Source organism: Nansenia antarctica (genome assembly GCF_963989245.1).
Source record: "Nansenia antarctica genome assembly, chromosome: 11".
Taxonomy (NCBI): domain Eukaryota; kingdom Metazoa; phylum Chordata; class Actinopteri; order Argentiniformes; family Microstomatidae; genus Nansenia; species Nansenia antarctica.
In genome coordinates, this window is record NC_137681.1 from 5088641 (window position 1) to 5115054 (window position 26414).

Sequence of the window (26414 nt, forward strand, 5' to 3'; positions counted from 1 at the left end):
AACCTACCTGTAAGCGCAGTTCAAACCAACCATACCTTTATGCTGATTCAATACACTGTGTCACCCAGGTGTGCATTTTATTAGACTAAAGGCTTTTCACGAATTGAGTCATGGTTATATGCTTTAACTGGTATTTGTTTGATTTGAAAGCAGAGCATTCATTTGTTCATTCAAGAGAATAGACTTCAGTTGGATTTAAAGCTTGCTTATTTCATTCACGTTTCTGTGAGTTTCACCCCCTCCATACCGGGTAGCCTTCCTTTGAAGAAGAGATTTCCCGAACCAAAAAAACAACCTCTTCAAATATTTAATCTGATTATTGATAATCTAGGTCTGAATGTATCACGTGACGAGTGCTTTAGGTTGTCTAGAAAGGCGCTATATAATAATAAATGCGATCGATTAGGCTCGGAGTAAAGTGTTAGGCCTACTACTTATGACATCTGTCATGTGTGGTACTGTACATACCATGAGACTGTTATGTCACGACAGATTAGTCCAGTTAAAGTAATGACTTCCCCTGCCTTTGTCACTAAAGCCATAGAACCTGTTGGAAATGACAATAGGACGACCCTCACTCACCTGACCGTCCTGCCAAAAGGGATGAGCAATGAGCGTCACACAAAGACACATTCTGGGTTGTTGGTCACACACACACACACACACACACACACTCTGTGTAAGTATATTGTATAATCTGAGGCCACAATCACATTCGCAAGCATGTGCAATGCACTCACTTGTAAGTGCACTGCAGAACAAAGTCCTGTATATACTGTAGTGCACATACTCAAAATGATTGGGCTTAAAGGTCAACAATCTTCAAATAATGGCAGTAATATTGCTGTATGAATGGATGTCCTACTCACTATGTTGGTATATCCAGCTAGCCTATAACCTTAACTCCAATCAAATGGCAAATGTCGGCACAAAATAAAATAGGAAGTATAATGTACTGATCTCAGTCTGTGCCGGTGTTTTCCATTGAGGACACCCAGATACTGTAAGATCCAAGATGGTGGATACCCCGTATAGCCTAGGGTACTTTGTGTTAATGCAGATAAGTACTGTAGTTGTTAAAACATGTTATTCAACGTCATTGAAAAACACACACCCTTACCATAACCCTTAGTACACTATAGCCCTAGGACAGTGTTTGTATAACAATGTAACAATGAGTAGTCAAACTAGTTGTTTTTGTCCTACCTTTGTCCGACTACTTTGTCTTCTATATTTGGTAGCGTATGTATGTATTTTAATATTTTGACATTTTAGGCTGCCTCTTAAAATCTGCCCAGGGACAGCAGATGAAAACTAGCCTGCTAGGCTAATTCTGGCTCATTTACAAGATGTCTGTTAATCAATGTGCATTGTCCCTATTTTAAATCAATCAATCAAATCAAATCAAACCCAACTGACGTGTCTCGGACATGCAGACTATTTAGTGGCGTAATGTTTCCGCCAACAGTCGTGTAGTGTGAGAGAGCCTATCATAGGAAGACAGATCTAGGTAATAAAAACGCACGGACGCAGATACACTGACCAATATACCAGCGGGGAGAGTGAGCCTTCTCACGGTGATTGAGGGAAACCAGAGTGAATCATAAGCAAGTGATGTGTTTCGCGTTTGACCTGTGCTACATTAAACTACATTTAATTTAGGGTTGTTGTTTTCTTACAAATTATTTTTTTTTTAATCATACCTCATTATTCCAACACAAAATGTGCCTGTCAAGTTTTGCCAGTAAAATCTCAAAATCCTCTATTACAGTATTAAATTATTTTAATTGTTTATTTATTTTTATTACACTTTTAAACCCTTCTTTCTGTCTTATCATATCATATTTTTAAACAATATTCCCCACAGATGATGAAAAAAACATATAGCCTACACAATTTATGACGTAGTTTCTCAGACGTTTTAGAAGATTTTAGAAGTTGTATAGTGTCTGTCACGTCTGGCATTACCTAAACCTCACTCACCAACCTTTACCTCCATTACCTGATCCTGATTACCTGAACCGATGACGACCACCCCAGCTCCTTGAAGACCAGCCGCTAGTCATAGTCGCTAGGACAAGGACGTTACACCTCAGTGATGACCCACAGGAACACAGACCTAACCCCGTGGCCGCTATATGTGTCTTATAAGCATTACAAGCCTTTATAACGTCGTATCATCACACTGAGTCATACTGTATGTTATTCCTCAGTGGTGCGGATTTATGTGACTGATGATGATGAACTCCGGGATACGCTACGGCTTCTTAATGTGTTTGACCTGTCGACGATAAAGTCACCGGTATACCTACCTTTATACCTACTGTATACAGCTGAAGCCTCCCCAAATGTTCCCCAAATGTATAGCCCGTGTGTGTGTATAGCTCATCACCCGTATGTGGGATACTGTATGGGAGGGGGGGGCGCGGGGGGGGGGGGGGGGATTCTGTGCTTCTGTGCCTGTCAGCAGAGGGGGGGGCGAGGCGCGCACCGCCCTGCCTGACCTCAGTTAGCTGGGTTGCAGAGGGACCCGGTGTTCCTGAATAGGCCTTTAGAAAGCTCTGGCTAGGTGGCGTGGGTGCTGAGTCAGGGGGCTCTGAGGGCGCGCCCCGCCCCTTGTCCCCAGCACCGGCCGGCCCAGTCCAGTCCACACACAGCACAGAGAGCATGTTGGAATCCTAGCGCACAGCTGTGGCCCACCGCACACCGCCCTTAAACAACGAAACAACCCGGCAAAACCAGAGGCAAAGCCCCCCCCACCAAAAAACACGCCAGACGATAGGAGCAACGCAATTTCAGATGCAGAGCGGCGTAGCGCTTAATGAGGAACCTAGGTAAGGGACCCCCCCACCCCCTACCCGACCCCCCCTCACCTCCGACCCCCCCCCCTACTCCCACCCCCCCTTCCCTTCCCCTTTGCTTCCTGCTGCTCTCCCACCCCCACAGAGGTAGGTTCCCGCTCTCGGAGCTCTGGTAGCCATGGTGGCAACATGGGTGGGGGGGGGGAGGGGGTGGGTTGGTTGGTTGTGTGTGTTTCGGGGAGGGGGGGGCCAGGGGGAGGGGGGGCGGGGGGGGTGTAAAGTTCTGGATCACATGTGAAGTACAGAGTACAGTAACAGGCCATTTGTTGTGTGTGTGTGTTGTATATGCGTGCACGCTTGTGTTTGTTTGTATGTGAGTGTCAGTGTGTGTGTGTGTGTGTGTGTGCGTGTGTGTGTGTGTGTGCGTGTGTGTACCTGGGGGTCCCCATTGTTTCAGTGCTTGAGTAACCTGATGACTAGGCTCTTCTGGGCCACGTGCTGATATTGTGAGCTCCCAACGGCCTCCAATGGCCTACCGATCTGGATGGATCCGTTAAAGAATAGTCTCTGAGAATTGTCACCCAGGCATGCGAAAGATTTACTCGGTCGTGGCGGGGGAGATATGATACTTTGATTTGGGGCTTATAGATTTCTTAATTCCTGCACTAGCAATTTTTAACATGTTGTAGGTTGACCCTTCACCAGCCAGTGTACTCCTGCAACAGCGTTTTGGCCATGACTTTAATGCCTCATTTGAAAATGTATGTGCACTATGGTCTCTGAGTAAGTCGCTGTCAAGCAGGATGTGTTTGCTGTTGTGATTGAGTGTCCGGCGTATGTTCTATGGTGTTAAAGCAGCAAGCTTCTGTCTTGAGAAATGTTTGCATGTTTCACGTGGAGGTACGGTAACGGAAGAGCTAAGGAGTTGAGACAAGGGTTGTGTTGGCCTGCTCGAGAGAGCTTTATCTTAATGCTTCAGACTTAATGCTTCTCTAGAAGGATGCTAAGTAATGATGTCTGTTTGTTGCATCACTCTCAATTTTGAAATGCTCTTTTTTGGTCTGATGCATTGTTAAATACAGTAAATTAGAAGTATGTATGAATGTAGCTTCTTTTTTTTTCGTAGTACATGAATAGATAATGACTTAAAAGATGTATGGTCATATGTAAGTACTACTGTAGCTATATGAAGACTTTGTTTTAGTGGTTAAAGGGATGATTCCCTTTAAAGGATTATCAATCTGAAAGTGAAACTAGGCGAAAGGATATCTCTTATTTTGGTTATTGTTTTCTCTCTGGGTTATGGCTTATATATAACGGATCAGGCCTGGGATGTTGGTGCCACTAACAAGTGTTTGTCATTATGCTCTGCTTGAAAATGCTCTTTAAGTGAGACTTAAATCAGTTTATTTACTTGTCAGTCAGTCCCAGTAATGTAACCTGAAATAATTCCACTTACCTTGTTAGCTGTACTGTACCCATGCATTGTTTATTGATACTCTTGTTTGTCTCTCTCTCTCTCTCTCTCTCTCTCTCTCTCTCTCTCTGTCCTCATCTCTCTGTCTCTCTGTCTCTCTCTCTCTCATCCTCATCTCTCTGTCTCTCTCTCTCTCATCCTCATCTCTCTGTCTCTGTCTCTCCCTCTCTCTCCATCCTCATCTCTCTGTCTCTGTCTCTGTCTCTATCCTCATCTCTCTGTCTCTGTCCCTGTCCTCTGTCTTCACCTCTCTGTCTCTCTGTCCTAACCTCCGTCCCTGTCCTCACCTCTGTCCCTGTCTCTGTCCTCACATCTCTCTCTCTCTGTCCCTGTCTCTCTGTCCTCACCTCTCTGTCTCTCTGTCCTCACCTCCCTGTCCCTGTCCTCACCTCTCTGTCCCTGTCTCTGTCCTCACCTCATCTCTCTCTCTCTGTCCCTGTCTCTCTGTCCTCACCTCTCTGTCTCTGTCCTCACCTCTCTGTCTCTCTGTCCTCACCTCTCTGTCCCTGTCCTCACCTCTCTGTCCCTGTCTCTCTTTCCTCGTCCCTCCCAGTAAGAAGAATAAGGATGGCCAGACGCGGGAGCAGGACTACTCTTCTGAAAGCCATTACAGAATCGTTTCACCAACATTCCAGTATAAGATGAGCCACCAGCGAGTGGGCAAGTGCATCATCATCAACAACAAGAACTTTGACGAAAAGACGGGTACGGTATTATTGTTATTCACACGGTGGTGTGGTGCGTTGTGTGTGACGGAAATGAATATTCAAACTAGCATTAGACGTTACTGTTCCACACACAAAAAAGAAACAGTTTATTTCAGATATGTTTATGATTATGTTTTTGATTTACTCTGAAAAGAGTTGACTAAAAGGAAACTGTTCTTGTTTGAGTGTGGGACATTGAATCTGATTTATTTGAAGATATATTGTGCTCCCAAAGCATTTTGAACTATCCTATCTTCATATTCCATGTCATACTTTATCAGAAAAAGTAAACCTGCAAGAAATTGTTACACAAAAGAATATATTAGCATTTCACATTCTCAATGTGAAAAATGATTGGGAACTTTAGATATGAAGTAAGTGTTTAACTACTACATTTGCGGAGCACTATGTATTGCACAAGGTACCTTTTGTGTGATACAGTTTAAGAAGGTGTATGCAGCAGTTAGTACATGTGCTTTATATGAATGCCACACTTGTTGTTGTCTACCAGGGATGAATGTACGCAATGGCACTGACAGAGATGCAGGCGAGCTGTTCAAGTGCTTCAAGAGCCTGGGCTTCGACGTCTGCATCTACAACGACCAGACGTGTGAGAAGATGGAGCGTCTTCTCAGGGAGGGTGAGACACACGCCTCGGTAGCGCCCTCTGCTGGTCCAGAGCTTGCACTGCATCCACACCACTTTCACCAACTGCCAACTGTCAGTTAAGATATTTATATGTGACAGCAGCTGGTGAAAGCGGGAACATGTCGGGAACAACCGATCAAAATGTTTGATAAAATGATTATATTCTGAAGAATGTTGTTGAAAATCAATGACACACTCTCTAGTCAAGCCAAAACATTGCAATTGCAATGGATTCGGTGAGTAATCCCCCCACTACTCTATACACTAACTAGGTAGTAGTGGAGATTACTCACCGAATACGTTGCATTGCAATGTTTTGGCTTGACTAGCGAGTGTGTCGTTGATTTTCAATAAAAGTCTGAACATTTGGTCGGTTGCCGACTTGTTCCCGCTTTCACCAGCTGTTGTCACATATCACCTACCTGCCTTTTATAGCCCCCCCCCCCCCTTCATCTGTATCCCTAATCTTCCCCGTTTTCTCTTTCTCATTAAAAGACCCCCTCTAAGGGTTGTGATTAGGGATGTCCCGATCCGATACTGATATCGGATATCGCCGCGATATTGGACCTGAATGCTGGATCGCGGATCGCACCAGAAGAAAAAAAAGGCTCCGATCCGCGCTCTCGATCTGGTGTGTCACTCAAGTGACGACAACAGTAGTAGCCAGTGGTCACGTGCATGACCAGGGCTCGATAGTGCGACTGTTTTGGTCGCATTTGCGAGTGAATATATTTCTGTGCGACTTGGAAATACATTCAATCGCACCAGTGCGACTAAGAGACTGCTGAACTACTGTCATGCGCAGTCAAACTTATGTGTATAAGCGATGACGGAATGAAAACAGTGAACAGAAACGCGTGTCGCAGAAATGCTTCACGCGAGTCCTATATGCGCTTAAAATGTGCATAATGGATACAGCTCTCATAGTTCGTAGCGCTGTGTGCTTCCGGTTTCATTACAAAGAGGTTAACCCTATATGTGCCTGACGTCTAACAACATTCAAATGACTCTAACTTCATATTTTTTCGGATTTCAATGTATGACACATCATTTGAAAGCTTATGATCCGTAGTGCCAATCCACAACACGTCGCATTTGTTGCTTTAATAAAGGCTGGCAGTCTTTAATTTAACTGTTGTTGGTGTGGACTATATACTGGGGAGGTATTTGTTATTATTCAGGGGGCAAAACATTTATACAAATATCGGATCGGTATCGGTATCGCAGATACCCGAAGACCAGGTATCGGTATCGGTATCGGTAGTGAAAAAGTGGGATCGGGACATCCCTAGTTGTGATCATGTAAAGATAGACCTGAAAAAAGATTTGATAATGGCAATATAGGCAAGGCAAGGCAAGTTTATTTGTATAGCACATTTCATACAACAGGGGCAATTCAAAGTGCTTTACATACATTATTTAAAAACACAGCAAGAGGAGCATAGTAAGAAAATAAAAATTACAATTGAATAAAAGCAAATATAAGAAGTAAATAGATAAAACATTTAATAAGACAATAGTTAATGGAAAAAGACATTGATAGAAGTGTTTGTGTTTAATCATAACTGCTGCAAAACATTACGGTTTTTTAGCTTAGATTTAAATATTTTAAGGGTTTGGGCCTGTTTGATTTCTTCTGAAGGATCACTCTTTCAAAGCCGTAGCATGACAAAGGACTGGACTGGCACTATCCTCATAGTAGAGGGGTTATACTTCTCCAGATTAGGCTATAGTGTGTGGTCCTCTGTGGCTCAGTTGGTAGAGCATGGCGCTAACAACGCTTAGGTTGTGGGTTCGATTCCCGCTGGGACCGTATATACTGAAATGTATGCGCTCACTGCAATGTAAGTCACTTTGGATAAAAGCGTCAGCTAAATGGCGTATATTATAATTTATTATTAGTGTAAAAAGTCTCACAGTGGTCGTGTTGTGTTTGTGTGTGGCAGCCTCGGAGGAGGACCACAGTGACAGCTCCTGCTTCGCCTGCATCCTGCTCAGTCACGGCGAGGAGGGTATGATCTACGGCACGGACGGAGCCATGCCCATCAAGAGTATGACCTCACTCTTCAGGGGTGACATGTGCAAGAGCCTAGTGGGCAAGCCCAAACTCTTCTTCATCCAGGTAAGGAGCTCTGAGCAGCTGTGTACATTTTACGCCAATGGTTTGAAGTCAAATTACATGGAAATAATGAACGGTGTTCCACAGGGCTCAATTCTCTGCCCTTTTTTTTAAATATATGTGTGAGAGTGTGAAATGGATTGTTAACTATTTTGACACTTACATTAGTTGTTATGTTGTCAGTTATTCCAGATTGTATTACGGTGCATAGCTTTGTTATTTATCCATGTCCAGCTAAAAAAGAGCTCTGAAGCTTCTATAGTGATTTTCGATTTTGATCTCCAAGTGTAACACATAAACAGATCTGTAGTATTTTACACATTTGGGTTCTGACTGTAAAAGTCTAACTGGGACCCTTGGTACTCTTGCGACTGTCTCAAGTATCTCAATGTCGACATTGAGAAGTTGTGGGTGAAGAAAAATAAACGTTATTTGCGCAAGACATATCTGGTAATATCGGGCTCACTCACAGCCTTTAGAAGCTATATAGTCGCTACACTAGTTAGCTTTGGAATTTCTCGAAAGATGTGCTTTTTATAAGTTACTTGCCCGGTTTCTTACTGAAGAAAATATGTAGTGTAATGTACTGTAAGTGTCAAACTAGTGAACCATCCCTTATAAATAAGATATTTTTGTGTTTTTTGAGCCAGTATCCATTTTTATACACAGGTGGTGACAACTGTTGTTGATTTCTTTTTTCTTTCTTTGTATTAGTATAAGATTTGTTGCTTCACCAGGTCATCAACATCAATGAGAAAGATGTTCCGGACCTCAATGCGACTACTAGGTCAGTAAAAGATAAAATGTCATTTGATTTGATCCGCCAGGCTTGCCGGGGCTCAGAGTTTGATGATGGCATTCAGACAGATTCCGGGCCTCCGAATGACACCCTGGAGACGGATGCAAATCCTAGGCATAAGATCCCTGTCGAGGCAGATTTCCTCTTTGCCTACTCCACCGTGCCAGGTAACCCACAGCGCCATTCCAAAACATTCCCAGGTAACCACATCCCACTGCTCCTAAATGTACCCTGCAACGATACCGATAGTTGGACTGACACAGAAACCCCACAGCCAGTCTCTCCTCCTCTCCTTCACAGTCTACCATGGTAGCGGGTAAAAAAAACAAAAAAAATCTAGCCACCTAGGTTTTTCTTTCTTTTCTTGCTTTTTTTTTTTTTACGTCTGTGTGTAAGAATATCTGAATGTGAATCTGTGAGGGTGGGTGTTGTGTGTGTGTGTTGTGTGTATGTGTGTGTGTTGTGTGGTGTGTGTGTGTGTGTGTTATGTGTGTTGTGTGTTGTGTGTTGTGTCTGTGTGTGTGTGTGTTGTGTGGTGTGTTATGTGTGTTGTGTGTTGTGTGTGTCTGTCTGTCTGTGTGTCAGGGTTGCCAAGCTACCTGGAAAACAGGGAAAACATGGAAATTATTGAGCCCTGTTCCATACCTGGAAAAGGCATGGAAACTGAGCAAAATTGAACATTTACATGGAAATCTTGTGTTGTCCTGGAAATTTTGATAACATTTAATAATTTAAGTTTATTCTCAAATTTAAGTAGTTGGCTTGGAACTGTCTGTGGCTGTTTTAAATGTGGCTTTATCAATGTTGGTTGGCAAGCACATGGTTCATTGTTGCAAACAAACATTGATGTGCTTGCTAGCTAGCTAGCGCTTGGAATGTGTTGCTAACGGTAACGGCCTATAGCGCTAATATTTCCTGATATCCGCGAGTGCGGGGCGCAAGTTAAAACGGTCTCAGCGTAGGAACGTTGGATTTACTCAGGAAGTGGTAGAAGTTTGACTGGTGGTCAATGCGAATGTGTGATCTTTGCCACTTTAATAGATGATGCATTTACCAAGTGATCAGTATTTAGCCTGTATGGTATACTGTATATAGTATATGTATGTGTGTATATATATATATATATATATATATATATATTAATATGAAGATGTTATAGCTAGCTAGCTACGATTTATTATCGAAATAATAAACAGCAAGCAAGATCCAAAACTAGGGCCGGTGGAGGAGGGCAAGTGTCACATTGGACAGACTACCAAAACAGAAAAATAAACATAAATAATAATAAATAATCTTAACTACAGCAAGTGACACATCAACCTCTATTTCACGATTTTCTAAATATATAACGACGTAGATCATTGATCGGCAACGACACTATATAATTGTTTGCCTGACTGGCCATCGGATTTGGGCTCCTAATAGCTAAAAAGCAATACTGTTTTCTTATTATAACGTATAAAAGTAGCAAAGACCATACATTTGCATTGACCGCAAGTCAAACTTCTAACAATTCTACCACCCAGAAATTGGGTCGACGGGCGGGGGCGGAACGTTTTAACGGTCTAGATATCATCACAAAACATGGTACCTGGAAAATCAAGAGGTGGTATGGAAAATTATTTCAAGGCAAGCGTGGCAACCCTGGTGTGTCTGTGTGTGTGTTCTGTGAGTGTGTGCGCGCATGCGTGCGCATGTGTGTGTGTGTGTGTGTGCGTGTGCTTGCGTGCTTGCCGTACGGAGAGAGTGACGCTACTCCGCGGCTACTCTTCCAGGGTACTACTCTTGGAGGAATCCCGGGCGCGGCTCCTGGTTCGTCCAGGCGCTCTGCAACGTCCTCAACGAGTTCGGCAAGCAGCTGGAGATCATGCAGATCCTCACTCGCGTCAACTACATGGTGGCCACCAGCTTCGAGTCCTGGTCCGAGGACCCGCGCTTCAGCGAGAAGAAACAGATACCCTGCGTGGTCTCCATGCTGACCAAAGAGTTGTACTTCAACTGACCACTAACCTGATGGCATACGACCACGATTGACCAACCACAGACCGACCGATCGACTGACCCGATCGACTGACCCAACGGACCAACTGACGAGACCGACTGCTATCCACGCACTGACCGAGCGGTCAAAACATTCAGGGATGATCCAGGCCCAGCGGAACCGCTGTGCCGCTTTGGGCGAGAGAACGCCGTTTTGCACGTGTAGCGTAGCTGAGCACACCCTTCAAATTGATGAAAACAAGCTCTCAGAAATGAATTCCTACAGTGGCACACTCCGCGTTCATGTGTTGGTGGTGATACTAGCCCCTCTTCTTCTTCTTCTGGAATAATGGTGTCACATTCGATCTGATCTTTGTCGACAGGCAGTGTGAAATATCCATGTTATTTTAACGACCTGGGAAAATCTGCTGCCATTTTTGTTAGGTTGTTTATTAAAGGGAGGGAATTTAAGTTAATTAAGCAGTTGTCTAAAAATGCTCTTCTCCGTTTTCCAGCGGGAAAAATATTGATATGGGTTAATAACGGTTTGATGGTACTTGACCGAAGGTAATGTCCCACCTAGCTAACAATATTTTGGTTATCAGAATATCTGGTAAGTTAGAGTACGGTCAGCATTTCTGGTACCTCAGAGTAGGTTAGTCTCAGTGGTTAGTCTCAGTGGTCTGAGACCTGTCATTCAGACGATATCCCAGGAAAGCTCTGGAAAGGCTGTCAGATCTCCAAGGGGATGTTTCCTGAGCATTGAATTTTCTCTTAACTGACGTTAACTGACAGAACATTACCGTTTTACTCTAAGACATTTCTTGTTGGTTTGGCAGAACCCTGCTCCAATGACTCACGGTTCTTTGATATGTAAGGACAAAGCACTTTACATTTGTGAAAGGTGACTTGAATAGACTTGACTGTAAACTTCACAGTAAGTAAGTACATAGTAAGATAGCCAGCGACTGGAAAACGGATGATTTCATTTTGGATTATTTGTATGTTTTTATATCGTTATTAATCCTCAAGAAAACACCACAAAGGGACGAGTGCGTCTCACTCTACGAGCAAGCAATTGTCCTACAACGCTCATCTTCCACAGGCTCAATGTCAAGTACAAAGAATTTCAACTACAATACCCATAATGCACTCATAGCAGTGACTGTTTTAAGATGACATTATACCGTCATCCTCAGGTTTCTTTGTAAGTAGGACTTATACTCTGTTTGTATCATTTTTACCAGGCTTTCACCGATGCACCAGTCAGTAAAAAGTGATTATCTGCTGCTTGACAAAGAGTTTTACGTGGGTTTGGGTCAAGGGCACAGGGAATGTTTAACCACAACACGCGCAAGGAGGACTTGAAATTTCGCCATTTTATATGTGCATACATTTATTCAGGAAGTTGAAGATTACAAAGCCGGCAGTAAAAACAAACCCCTTTTATTGCTTGTCATTCTAACTTTAACCAGTGGAGTCAATGTATTTACATATTACCAATATACGGGCTTGTTATCAATGTCTTCTTATCAATGGCCTAGGTTCAATTGACTTCTTATGGATGACCCTTTATGTTGACCAACTAATTCAGTCATTTCACAGTTTCTTGTTTCTCGCACAACATTGTTTGAACCTTCACCCAACTAATGTTGAGTTGGAAGTAAGATATGCCTGAATTGTTTTGTGTCAAAAACTGAGGAAAAAACATGATGGGTGAATTGATTCTTGGCTCAAAGCACAAAATGGCCACATTGTTTCACTGTATATCAGTGTGGTAAATCGTCACAGTTTATAGCATCACTATGGTTAAAGGCACCTAGCTTTGTCCTTAAATTTCACAATCAAATGCATTATTAACATTGTAACATTATGTATTATCTTTGAGTTGACAATAACACGAAAATCTATGGACAATTTATCAAACAAACAAAAAAGTATACATTTGATTAAAAAAAGGTGAACGCAGTTGAATTCCACGGCCTTTGAGAAATATGCTTTGAGTGTCTAATATTCACATACATACATTTGATCATTTTGACCTTCAGTAGACTGCCTTGGTGCCCTTGAAAAGCACACATACACAGGTTGCTGTTGCAGATTCACTGCATGTTTGTCCCAAGTCAGAAATACTCTTGTCTGTCATCTACAGAGGCAGCTATTACTGGTGTTGACAAGTCTAACCATTCACAACCCAACTGTCCCAAATTTGCACACTGCATTTTCCCACTGTTACTGTAATGTTCTAAAGCAATGTATTATGATAATTGCTATCAACATACGCAGTACCCCTGGGAAACACTGGGAAAACGTTCGGTGCTAGCTTGAATTTCTTTGCCATTTTTTCTTTTTTCCAGTCTTTGTATTTTTTCGCATCAGTCAGTTTTTCCTTTTTTTTTTTTTTTTTTACACGATTACACAATATTTCTAGAAGCCGACTAGACATGTTACCCATTCTACACATACCTGTACCTGTCAATCACACAGATAGCACTCTCGAATCCTCTCCACACATCATCTCTTCTCAGTGGTGTAGTGCCCAACCTGTACTGAAAGGAGTGTTTGCTCCATTTGTTTTGGAATGGAATTGAAGGGAAAAAATCCTATTTTTAAGAGGTAACATTTTTAAATGCTTTCAAGTGTTAAATGCTATTGTCCTCAGGAATATATTTTAAATGATTTGGGAAAAATGAATATAAAGAGGGGGAGAACAATTCCCTTAAAAAAAGACAAAAAAAATGAAATGTGAATTATTATTGCCATAATTTATGGCCCCTTTTGAATCCGGGGCAATACAATGTTTAAATTAACTTCACATCAAAGGAATGCCTATGTAAACATTATTTTATTGTATTAAACATGAAGAATATATTGTGTAATGAATTGGTGGTTCTTTTTGTCATCTTGTGTCTCACGTTCCACTCATACTAGGCCTGGACTGCATTATGGTACCACTTCTGTTCAATTAAAAACGGTGTTAAGTGAAACCCCTATGGGCCTTTGTACACAGAGTCCCCTAGGGTGTTCAATGTCTAGAGCAGCGGTTCCCAACCTTTTTGGACTCAAGGCCCACATAAAAATCTCTAAAGTATTCGCGGCCCACACAGGCATTTTACGGACGCGAAAATCTTTTTGGGTGTCTCATCATTATTCTCTTATTCTTATTGGATGTTTCATATGCATCATCATACAATCATCATACATACAGTGCAGTAGGCCTAGTAGTAGCACACTAATGATGCATTTTTGAAGGTTTTAAAGAAAGAAATACAGTACCATGCATTTCTTTTTTCTATAAAACATTTCTTTTGGGGGGGCCAATAGGTTAGGAATCGCTGTCTAGTGTACAAAATACTACTCTTGTTAATACTGTCCTGGCATCAGCGACCTTGGGTTTGTGAAAGGCGCTATATAAACTTAAGTTATTATTATTATTATTATCATCAGGGTCTTTCCAAAGCTCAAAGGAAAGTGTAGGTTAGTCAGGCAAACATCAGCAATTTGTGCAAAATGTGGTCAGTGAGATTTAAAAGCACATGAGAAAACATCAAATGTAATTTGTTAGGATTGAAAACGGATTACAATTCGATTGTCCTCCGTTGTCTTTTGTTGTACACTAAGGCTGCGTTCGTAAATTCGCTTTGAGAGCGCCGGAGCGCACACCGGGTTCAACGTCATAAAGGGATCCAGTAATTTGATTGGACAAGAGGCATTCCATGAGTGCTGATCAGATTTCCAGAGTGAATTTACGAACACAGCCAAAAGGGACAGTCCACTCTTAAGTAAGTCAGTCAGCCCTCAAAATGCTTACAATGTTCAGGTGAATCCAGGTCCCAAATAATTGGAAAAGACAAGCAACGCATGAAATCAGGAATTCATGTGGTGCCGATCTTTGACATCCATTTGGTACTAGTATGCAGTACTCAAGTTGTAAAAGAAAATCAGGGGAGATGGTGGATTTTATCATATGGGGACAATTTTAGCATCCCCACAGCGTCAGTGACTTGGTAAAAATGTCATTGCATGTGTGCGTGCCCCCTCCCTCGCCCACAGCATTTTACTCAATATGCGCAAAACTAAATGTTGAAATAGCAGTAATACCACGTTCATTTATAAAATGACATAAGGGATGGAAAGGAGGGATGGCAGTTTTAGAAGGGGGATGATTTTGACAGTTTTTATTTCAGGTAACCCCTTTCCATCCCGTATGTCAGTAACAACTTGAGTGCTGGTACTAGTATGGATCTACACACTCATAATCGCACACATAATCATAATTGGTGATGCTCGCCAAACTAAACCCCAACCGTAGCCTACTTAGGGCAAGGAATAACATATTATGAACTTCAGGAAATCAGGTAAGAGTTTCCCTTTAACACTGAACTAAACTAAACCCACTGATATATATATATACTGTATATATATTAGAGAGTAGGAGCGGAGCGTGACGCATCGCAGATCTGCAGCGGCTTCCAGTTGCTCCCCTGGTTGTCGTGCCCGGGACACACGGCCTGGTGGAGGACGTCTGTGAAGGTCCCGGGACAGAAGCAGTGCAGCGGGGTCATGGTGTCTGCCCCGAGGAAGCACACCATCCCCCCGGGGAAGCTGCAATACACCCCGATACGGGAGAAGTGCTGGCCGGCCACTAGGGGGAGCTCATGGGACACTCCGCCGTGCCAGGCCGTGTAGTCCCCGTTGAAGAACTCCACGCACCAGGACTCCGCGCCGCGGCCCAGCCAGCAGTCCTCCTCCCGGCCCTTGCGCAGTATGCCGGGGTAGGTGAGGCCCAGCTCCCAGTAGGTCTTCCCTTCCACGCCGACCTCCCAGTAGTGGCGGCCGTCCGGAAAGCCCTGGCGGCTGATGGCGTTGAGGGTGGTGTCGAAGCGTGCGGGGGTCTCCGGGACCTCCTGCCAGGTCTCCGTGTACGTGGCCGAGTCCCCCTCGGGAGAGATGATCAGTTTGGGGTGAGCCGTGTCGGGGTCCAGGACGACGTTGGAGGCATCTGAGGCGAAACACAGAGCTCTCATCATTTCAGTCATTCAGAATCAGAACTATTTTTGGAAATATATATTTTTTTAAAACGAAATGATATAGGCTACATAGACATACTTTATCAATATTTCAATATAGATAATTCGGTAACATTTAGAGCAAACGGTTATTATAATAATAATAATAATAATAATAATAATACATTAGACTTATATAGCGCTCTTCTAGACACTCAAAGACGCTTTACAAACTGAAAAGATTGAGTAGTAATAATAAAAAGTAATATAATAATAATAAAATAAAGTATAGGGGCCTAATTAAGGTAGTGCTGGGGACACATGGGAAGAGGGAGAGGGTTAACTGGTGTTATATATATATATATATATATATATATATATATATATATATTTATAATGTGTTCATAGAGTAGTATATTGACTATAGCTATTATAATGTCTTACGTCATCTCATAACGACTGAGCTATTATAAGCCTTTTTCCATCAGTTGGAGACCTTCTAATGCATCATACATACCTATAATGAGTTCATGCTACAATTCCTTTTAAGGCCGATAACGGAGAACTCGAGGCGCGTCATTTTTTCTTATTATGTAAATCTCAATGAACCGTCGGTGGACTCACAGCTCTGGAAGACCTTCTTGGTGACGGGGACCTGTGCTCGGATGAACAGCAGCAGGTTGATGGTTAGACTCAGGAGCTGTCCGTTCTTAAACTCGTCCACCTGGATCAGGTCTGGGTCGGTACTCTTCAGTGTCTCTGCGATTCTGATGACGAGGGAACGGACATATTTAGACATACATATTTAGACATACCAGCAGTATGCTGGAACAAATCCCTGAAGAAATCAAAGCGGCCCAAACCCTTAAAATATTTAAATCTAAGCTAAAAACCTTCATGTTTTGCAACAGTTATGATTAAACACAAACACTTCTATCAATGTCTTTTTTCCCATTAACTATTGTCTTATTAAATGTTTTAGCTATTTACTTCTTATTCATTGTATTCATTTTATTGTAATTCTTATTGTAATTTATTGTAATTACATTATTTTTACATTTAAATAATGTATGTAAAGCACTTTGAATTGCCCCTGTTGTATGAAATGTGCTATACAAATAAAGTTGCCTTGTCTTGCCTATACTAACTATAGGCCTACTGTAGGCTACTAATGTGAGCAAATCATGTCTCTCAGTAACGTCAGTGTTTTATAATCATGAAGACAGCTTATTTCAGCTGGGTTGTTTTCTGCTGTTGTGAAAACAGGAAAGTAAAATCATATCTTTGGTAGTCCTTAGTGCTGTAATGCTTCACCCACAAACATGGAAGAGACTATAAGACTACAATATGATATGACTGAGGGAATTTGGTAAATAGCTAGCTTTAATAAGAGATTCTACGAATACTCTCCATTTATAAGTATAATTGTAGGTATCCTAATTCCTGTATGTATCCTGATTTGTGTTTATTCAGTGAGTAACAATTGCGCAACAGTAACTCTGTTTAACCGTTTTTTCTTCTGATACACTTGACTGGTGCGTCACAGGTTGCATGTGTGGACATAGTCGGGTCGGTATTACCTTCTCTCTGTCTCGGCATCCTGTGTGGGGAAAACACAAAGGTGAGAGGTCATGGATTTGAACGAAAGGGCATTCCTTTGAATAATGAGATCGATCGAGGGCCGAATTCAATAAAACAAGCTGTAGTAATGTTTAACGCGACACCGTTTGGAACGTACGTCTGTAACACATGTATGCTTCATTCTGAACGGAGGATGCAAGGGAGTCGATCTAGTTAGTAGTACATCTACATCTGCAGTACCCCTCAACCAAGCTACAGTCACCATATGACCACGTCGGTACAGTACAGGATGTCTCCTTGCCGTATTGCATGTCCGTTTGAGTGCATTGAATTCAGCATTTGAACGGGCTAAATACACACTTGTAATCAGCAAGGTTAACTAGGATGTTTGTTTTACAATCATTGAGGTGGAAGTTAACACCCCCCCCCCCCCTCCACCAACATAGGGTACCCCTTTGCACTTCTGGTTAGATGGCAATACTCTGCAGTACTCAACTGCAATGGCAATAAGAGAATCAGCCATTTAGCAGACGCTTTTAATCCAAAGTGATTTACAATTACAGGGACATTCCTCCTGGAGTAACCGAGGGTGCCTTACTCAAGGGCACACTAGTAGTGGTGGTGGTGGTGTGGTTTGGTTGCAGGCGGGATTTTAACTCACAACCCTCCGATCATCAGTCCAACTCACTATCCACAAGACCACCACTACCGCCAATAACATTGAATCGAATCTAATCTAATCTAACATCCCAGGCGGTCCTGTCCTCACCCGGTCCTGGGCCTGCTGCTTGTCGTTCTCCTGCTGGGAGCTGAGCAGAGCCAGGTCCTGGTCCAGCTCCTGGGTCAGGCGGTAGCAGCGCTCCATACGGTCCTCTAGGTGGCGCTCCGTAGCCTCCAGCTCCATGTCCAGCTGGGCCAGCGTGATGCGCAGGTCCTCGTCCAGAACCCTCTTCATGTCCTCGTACTTCTTCTTGATCTTCTCCTTCAGCGTGTCCGTCTTCTTCTGAAGGGAGGGAAGGAAGGAAGGAAAATAGGCTGAGTGATCTACTACTGACGACCAAACCGCCCTCAAGACCACCAGGACCAAGCTCCGGACCTGGGGTGATGGGGCCTTTTTCAGCCGCAGCCCCTCCATCCCTCTGGAACGCCCTCCCCAACCACATCAGACAGGCCAACATCCTTCCAACATTTAAACAGGCCCTCAAAACCCACCTCTTCAAGCTCACCTTCACCAGTTAACCCTCTACCCCTCCCCTTCCCATGTGTCCCCAGCACTACCTTAATTAGGCCCCTATACTTATTTTCTGTTTCTTTTTATTATTACTACTCGACCTTTTCAGTTTGTAAAGCTTCTTTGAGTGTCTAGAAAAGCGCTATATAAGTCTAATGTATTATTATTATTATCATTATTATTATTACTGTATCACCAGCAGGTGAGCAGAGGTTAGGGGGGTTTCGTTGGAAAAAAACGACTAGCTCCAGCTGCATTCAGCCAAAGAAAACATTGAACTTCCACTTTTGAAGATTTACAGAGGTCGGTCGAAATGAACCGCACATTCAATCCTTTTCAAATCTTCTCTGAAATTCAACTTCCCACTTTGAAATCCTGCCGTACATCAGAATGAAGTGCAATAGAGCTCACCACCCCACCAAGGCTGCTGCCCAATGAAACAGAATGAAATCACCTGACATCATCTGACATCATCTGACATCATCTGAGCGAGAGAATTCTTTCGGAACGTACCAGAAAACCCACCAAACCCACGTGTCACGTTGACTTACTGTAATGTCCACCTGCTTCGCTGCTAGTTTCTTCATTCTGTGCGCAACCACGTCTCTTTGTCTCTTCAGGAGCTGCTGATGTTTCACAGCGGTGTCCTATGACAGAGGGAGTGGAGCGGAATAAAGAGAAGACAGACGACTTTGGACAACGACGTAGAGGAAACAGAAATCTAGGACTCTTATAGCTTCCATCACAATATCGTATGTTTTTGATTAAAACAAACCTACGAGGATGAGTCACTCACTTGACTTTGGCCCTTCATGACGAATCCACTCCACTGTTCGGGTTTGTCCTCCTCTCCCAAACGGGCTATTGTGTCTCCTATCCCGGTGAACAATAAACTCCACTCAGCCGCACCACCTCTACTGCCCAAGCTCTTATACCCAGGCATTGGATGCCAAGGAATTGTTGGTGATGATGGGGGTGGGGTATAGTGGTGATGGGGGTGGGGTATAGTGGTGGTATCTGTCCTTGCCCCCCCCAGCCCTCTGCCCTTGTGCCCTGGGAGGCATGTGCCTTGTTCTCCACCCAGGGAGGGGGGGGGTGTACATCTGAGCTCCGGAGCCAAGGGGGGAGAGAAAGGAGCAAAGGGGGCCGTGTTTTAGGACCAGGGCAGTCAGGCAGAGGGGAGGCAGAGGGGAGGGGAGGCAGAGGGGAGGGGGAGGGGAGGGGAGGCAGAGGGGAGGCAGAGGGGAGGGGAGGCAGAGGGGAGGGGAGGGGAGGGGAGGCAGAGGGGAGGCGGAGGGGAGGGGAGGCAGAGGGGAGGGGAGGTGAGGGGAGGGGAGGCAGAGGGGAGGGGAGGATGGGTCGCCGTGTGACCCAGAGACTGAGTGGTCAAGAGACAAACTCTATTTATATCGTACTTGGACCAGCCTCAAGGCCCTTGTTGAGGTTTGAGTAATGTAGTGTGTGTGTGTGTGTGTGTGTGTGTGTGTGTGTGTGTGTGCGTGTGCGTGCGCGTGCGTGTGTGTGTGTGTGTGTGTGCGTGTGTGTGTGTGTTTGTGTGTATGTGTGAGTGTGCCCGCATGATGTGTGCATGCGTGTGTGTGTGTGTGTGTCACTTGTCAAGTTAGCTTGTGTACATGTGGGCTTTGAGTAATTGAGTGTGTAGGCATGTGTTCAGATCAGTAACGCTGCTATAAGCGTCTGCCATAAAGAGTTTATAATAATGATGTAGACATTCATTGACATTGTATGGTGCTATATCTGGCATAGCCATGCAGAAGCATTCACAAATGTTTACAGTGTAATAATACTAATATAATAATAACCTTTTATTTGTATAGCGCTTTTCCTGCAAACGATGCAGCTCAAAGTGCTCCAATCATTATATAATCATCATTTAATGATTTAGTCAGTTAAAGGCAGTATTAAAAAGATGGGTTTTTAGTCTTGACTTGAACATATTTGCTGAGGTTGCATCTCTAATGTAAACTGGCAGTGCATTCCACAATTTGGGTGCATAAAATGAGAATGCAGCCTCACCAGATCTCTTCTTTTGTACATGTGGTACACAGAGAAAGCCAGCGTCAGAAGACCTGAGAGCTCTATTGGGCTGATATGCTAGCAGAAGACCTAAGAGCTCTATTGGGCTGATATGCTAGCAAAAGACCTGAGAGCGCTATTGGGCTGATATGCTAGCAAAAGACCTGAGAGCTCTATTGGGCTGATATGCTAGCAAAAGACCTGAGAGCTCTATTGGGCTGATATGCTAGCAAAAGACCTGAGAGCGCTATTGGGCTGATATGCTAGCAGAAGACCTGAGAGCTCTATTGGGCTGATATGCTAGCAAAAGACCTGAGAGCTCTATTGGGCTGATATGCTAGCAAAAGACCTGAGAGCTCTATTGGGCTGATATGCTAGCAAAAGACCTGAGAGCGCTATTGGGCTGATATGCTAGCAAAAGACCTGAGAGCGCTATTGGGCTGATATGCTAGCAAAAGACCTGAGAGCTCTATTGGGCTGATATGCTAGCAAAAGACCTGAGAGCGCTATTGGGCTGATATGCTAGCAAAAGACCTGAGAGCGCTATTGGGCTGATATGCTAGCAAAAGACCTGAGAGCTCTATTGGGCTGATATGCTAGCAAAATACCTGAGAGCTCTATTGGGCTGATATGCTAGCAAAAGACCTGAGAGCTCTATTGGGCTGATATGCTAGCAAAAGACCTGAGAGCGCTATTGGGCTGATATGCTAGCAACATACCTGAGAGCGCTATTGGGCTGATATGCTAGCAAAAGGTCTTTCAAAAAGGTTAACTCTTGTCAGTTACAAACTGTGTACAGCGTTTGGCTGTGTGTTCTATGTCTCATCATAGGGTACTTGACGTTGACGCTGCTGTGTTCATGTTCAATGTCTATGTGGTTGTCTGCAGGTTTGTATCTTTGCATACCCAGGAGATGCATACTAATCATGTTCCTCTCCAGTGTTCCTGGATCAGACAGATGGAGCGTGGAGTGATCTCCAGCCAATCCCAGATTGTGGGGGTTAACTCCATTCCAGGGCGTTCCAATTATAAGTGCCGTCCCTGACCCTGTTTGCCCCCAGTGAATGGCGCGCACACATGCCGCAAATGGTGTATGCATACATACATACAACTGCTGAAGAGATGCCAAATGTACTACAGCATCCAGCTGGCCACTGTCAGACCTCTATTACAGTTTTTTATCCCTGTTGTCTATTATCGTTTAAACACGTTTCCTGAAACTATACTGTAGCTCAATTTCTCAAAACTCTAAACACAAAACTGAAAAGAGTTCATCTTTTTGTCAAAACTCCAAAATCAATTAAACACTGATGTGCTACATGTGCTACAACACTGCCATCTAAATATTGTTTAGAAATGTTTTGGCTTCATGAGGACATGTTCAAATTGTTTATTTTTTCGTTTAGTTGTTTTTTTGTCCCAAAGTCCCAGTCAGACTGTAAACTTAGAGGTGATATTAGGACTTTGTTAGAGTTCTGATAATACACAAAATGTTTGAATACATTTAATGTTACATAAAACTCACAGTAATATGATATGTAAAATGAAAAAACACTACAGTAAGATAATGTTTAGAGTGTTTTTCTGGGGATTTAATGATGATATCAGTGCACAAATATAAAAAGGTAGAAAAAGTAAGCAATTTACCATGAGAGGAAGGGGGTTGTGGAGCTTTTGGATTGTAGTCGCTCTTAAACAGTGGTTGGTGTATGAGACAAAACTTAATCCACCTAGCAAATCAACATTTACAACGAAAATGTGACATGATTCTTGTTCGTGATTGTTGCCTTGGAATGGCACTCCAGATTGGTAGACTGATATTGGCTAAACATTGAGTTAACAAAAACTGGCTTCCGTGAAACTCCTGAACTCAAAACTACTCTTTAAAAAGAAGAGTGACTGAATAAGGTATACATGAAGAATAGTACATAGATAACTGGCCAAGTGGTAGACAACTACCAGAGATCAAATACAAATAAGACTAAATACTGAACCTAAGACTAATAAACACAACCTACAAAACTACACGATACAAAACTACAGCTGTACTAACTAAACCAACACAAAACAACTCTCAAGTTGTAGTCTGGCCCACTGGCACCATCACTGTGTCTCTCCCAGGCTTTTATCCTCCCTCCACCCTTGATTGATGATTGAGCACACCTGTGCTCAATCAGGCCGTCACCATGGCAATTGGTAGGAGGAAGGACAATCACCTGGGAGAGAACACAATAAACAAACAAAACACAGAACTACACACACTACGGACGTAACACCCCCCACATAAGAGCGAACTTATAGTTCGCCATACACAAGAGTACACACACAGTTCTAAATGCCTAAGGCTAAGGAGCGCAGATAAAGTCTCCTTCTCAAGGCTGTTCTCTGCTGGAGGATCCTCCTCCATCCTCTTGTCCTTAAGAGGGTGACCTCTCCCACCCTTTCTGGCACTGTGATTGTCCTGTCTTTGACTGGGTCTAGGACCTTGGACCTGGTCTGTGCCACACTGGGAGGTTGCCTGACCACCAGAGACTGTCCTCCTCTGAGGCTGGGCACCATCCCGGCCTGGCTGCTGGGGAGGACGAGCAGACTCTCTCTCCTGCCTCGGAGACACAGGCTGGCCCCTTCTCTGGGCACCCCTCTCCATCGGCACCGTTTGGACAGCCTGCTTCACCTTAGGGCCTCCTCCTCTTTTGGGCTGGCCACTGCAACACACACTGTTATTTACAGGTAATGGGGAAGGATAGACTTTACCACCAGCTATGTCGTTTCCCATGATAAAATCAATGCCTTCAATGGGAAAACAGGAGCGGACGGCTACTGGGAAGAAACCAGTGACTAGGTTAGATTTCACATACATGCGGTGAAGAGGTGCGGGTACGACCCCCATACCGATACCTCTTACGCTTGTGCTCATGTCACAGGCAGGTGCAGCACTCACAGGCAGGACACTGGAGAGAATGAAGGACTGCGAGCCACCGGTGTCTCGCAACACCGTGACCGGGCACTGGTCCTCAGACTTTCCTGTGAGAGACACAAACCCTGTGAAAATAAACGGCTTAAAACACTCAGGCACTCCTTTCTTGGTGGCCTGGCCACCGGGGACCACTGTATTAATCAGCCCCACACCCTTCGGTGGCGAGGCTGGGCCTGAAGCTGGTAACTGTTGCTTTTTCTTTAAGGACATGCAGTCAGCAACTACATGACCAGTTTTGTGACAGAAAAAGCACTGTCTCTCCACCTTTGGACCCACTGTTGGTACATTGGCATGGGAGACCTGCATGTTACCATCTTCTAGGGATGTCCTACTAGGGGAGGAAGGATCATGGTTATCAAAAACACTTTTGTGCGCGAGAGCAAACTCCTCTGCCAGAGTAGCGGCCTGCCGTAAAGTAGTCGCCTTCTGTTCGTTTAAATAAACCACAGTGCGCTCTGGCACACCGTTTTTAAACTCCTCCAGCAACATCAGCTCTCGTAACGCATCAAAATTGTCTACCTTGGCTGCTGAACACCACCTGTTAAAGAGGGTCTCTTTCTCTCTGGCAAACTCAATGTAGGTTAGGCCTGCAGTTTTCTTAGCACCTCGAAAACACTGCCTATAAGCTTCCGGGACTAACTCATACATTTGCAAGACAGCGCTCTTTACTTTGTCATAGCGGCTGTCTTCCCGAGAGAGAGAAGAGTAAGCAATTCGTGCCTTACCAGTTAGCTTGCATTTCAGGAGCGTGGCCCACATGTCTTTAGGCCAGCTCATGGCATCAGCCATATCCTCAAACGCCCCGAAGTAAGACTCTACTTCCGACTCCTGGAATGCAGGGACCAAACAAACGTTTTTACTCACATTGAAGGCGGAGGGAGGGCGCTCGCCAGGGTTAGAGCCGCCTGCCCGCAACTCTAACTCACGCACCTCCAACTGCTTCAATTCAAGCTGAAACGCTCGCTCCCTGTCTCTGTCCTGCAAGTCTCGCTCCCGGTTTCTGTCCTGCAAGTCTCGCTCCCTGTTTCTGTCCTGCAAGTCTCGCTCCCTGTTTCTGTCCTGCAAGTCTCGCTCCCTGTTTGTCCTCTTGCTGTCGTACCTCTCGCTCTTTGTCCAGTTGGAGACGAGCTAAACGCAACCTAAGCCGGGCCTCCACCGTAGGGCTAGGAGATGTTCCTGTGGAGTGAGCGTAATAGGGTGGTAAAGTGAACGCCTTCCTATCTTCCGCCCTATGTGCCACAGCGGGAGTAGCAGGACCAGGCGACTGCTCAGCCTGTTTTTCCCCAGAGGACGCCACTTCCCTATCCCTGACCACCATACCAGCTGTTTCCCCCACAACCTGTGATGTCAAAACCCCCTGCTGTATGAGCCCATTTATGACGGTAGCTTTTAGTTCCTGTTTAACAAGAGCTCGCGAAATAGACATGGCAAAATATTTAGCAATCTCATGCAAATCCTCCTTCCTACAGTCATCCACCTGACCCAGAGTAGGATTAGCCACAAACGCATCTAAATCAAACACTGCCATCTCACCCAGCGAACAATCAAAGGCAGAACTATGCTATGCTACAAACAAATAGCTTAGTTATCCTGTATTTCTTTACTTCCTGACCTGATCCACCGGCAGCCTTGTACTGATGAGTTTGTTAAAGGCAATATTAAAAAGATTAAAACATATTTGCTGAGGTTGCATCCCTAATGTAAACTGGCAGTGCATTCCACCCAGCAAATCAACATTTACAACGAAAATGTGACATGATTCTTGTTCGTGATTGTTGCCTTGGAATGGCACTCCAGATTGGTAGACTGATACTGGCTAAACAGTGGGCGGAGTCAGCCCAGGTGTTCTTAATCAGATTGATTGGGAGGCGCATTGATACTGGAAATGCGGTTGGAGCTGAACTGAAGGGAGAGTAATCGTGTGATCTAAATAAAAGTTAAAAGAAACACATGCAGGTGAGGTCTAAGGTTCAAAACATTTATTTTCGCTTGATCATTTATTAGACTTCATAAAAAGGCTAATTCCACCGGGATGGACATGCCTCCGTCGAGACCAACCTACATCTGGATGCCGAGTGTACCACCGCAGCCACCGCAGTCTTCGACGATGACCCCGACGCAGATCATACAAGCAGCCATCGCATTATTACGCCGTTTCCACCCACGTCGGAGGTCCCAAAGAATCGCCAATTTAGAGTCGGAGAGGAGCTCAGACAATCAACGTGATCTTCCCAACCGCCCAGAGCCCAGAGCAGCAGCGCCATCAGCTGGACTGGTGCTGTTGAACCAAACCGTTGGCCGGCGTCCCCAGGTGGCACACCAGGGCACATGATCCACCGCTCTATAGTTCCTATAACTCATTATATGACATATATGATATGATATATTATATGATATCTAGCATTCTGTTACTGTTGCAACAGCCGGAAACCAGCAGGGGGCGCCATGTGGCGAGGTAGACCCTCTGTTCATCCTCAAAGTCACAACCGCTGAGATGGTGTGTGGGGAGAGGAAGTGATCAACAGAGAGATCCACGTGGACAACAACCAGTCTGTGTGGATGATGAACGGGAGGCACAGTGGCCAGAGGGCCGTGGAGGAGGAGGTGAAGGCGCTACGCATCCAAGTTAGCAACCTGTGCCAGTTCCTCCTTCAGGAGAAGGTCGGGGAGTTTGCCAACTATCAGGTCTATACCCTATATGCCGTATAGGGGGTATTTACCACTGTTGCTAGCCAATCAGAATCCAGTATCCAAACATGCTGTTGTAGAAGCAAATATGTATTTGTTACCGTAACACAGTAAAAGGTTCATATGAGTGATAGTTTCTCATAGGCCCACAACAAATAAAAACCTACAAACAAAATGTGGTGAAACCGATCTACATCTAATCAGTCCACCTCCAGTCCTGATCAGGCCAGAGGATCTCATCTACATCTGTGATGTTCTCCCTGGCCAAGCAGTGGGGGAAAAACATGTCTGGCATGGTGGATCCACCCCTGGCATGTGTCTGTGTGGATGTCGTCACACGCCTCCTTTGCCTGAAAATGC

The 26414-nt window shown here is 44.2% G+C and overlaps 2 protein-coding genes across 2 annotated transcripts in view; one reads left to right on the plus strand and one right to left on the minus strand.

Annotated features, from left to right (window-relative positions):
• casp7 (caspase 7, apoptosis-related cysteine peptidase) overlaps nt 1-13386 on the plus strand; it is a 16272-nt gene extending 2886 nt beyond the window's left edge. Inside the window, exons 3-7 of the mRNA XM_080541772.1 lie at nt 4832-4983; nt 5497-5625; nt 7580-7755; nt 8580-8718; nt 10327-13386. Of these exons, the coding sequence (XP_080397898.1) occupies nt 4832-4983; nt 5497-5625; nt 7580-7755; nt 8580-8718; nt 10327-10553 (823 nt within the window). The 3' untranslated portion in view covers nt 10554-13386. The remainder of the gene's footprint in view (nt 1-4831; nt 4984-5496; nt 5626-7579; nt 7756-8579; nt 8719-10326) is intronic.
• A 1569-nt stretch (nt 13387-14955) lies between these two features.
• On the minus strand, nt 14956-25505 carry LOC308167485 (E3 ubiquitin-protein ligase TRIM58; the record flags this gene model as incomplete). Its single annotated transcript, XM_080541903.1, has 8 exons — nt 14956-15533; nt 16165-16307; nt 17868-18124; nt 18904-18999; nt 23295-23413; nt 24092-24194; nt 24466-24542; nt 25448-25505. The coding sequence occupies 8 exons, from the start codon at nt 25503-25505 to the stop codon at nt 14956-14958; spliced, it is 1431 nt and encodes a 476-aa protein (XP_080398029.1).
• Between the last annotated feature and the right edge of the window lie 909 nt (nt 25506-26414).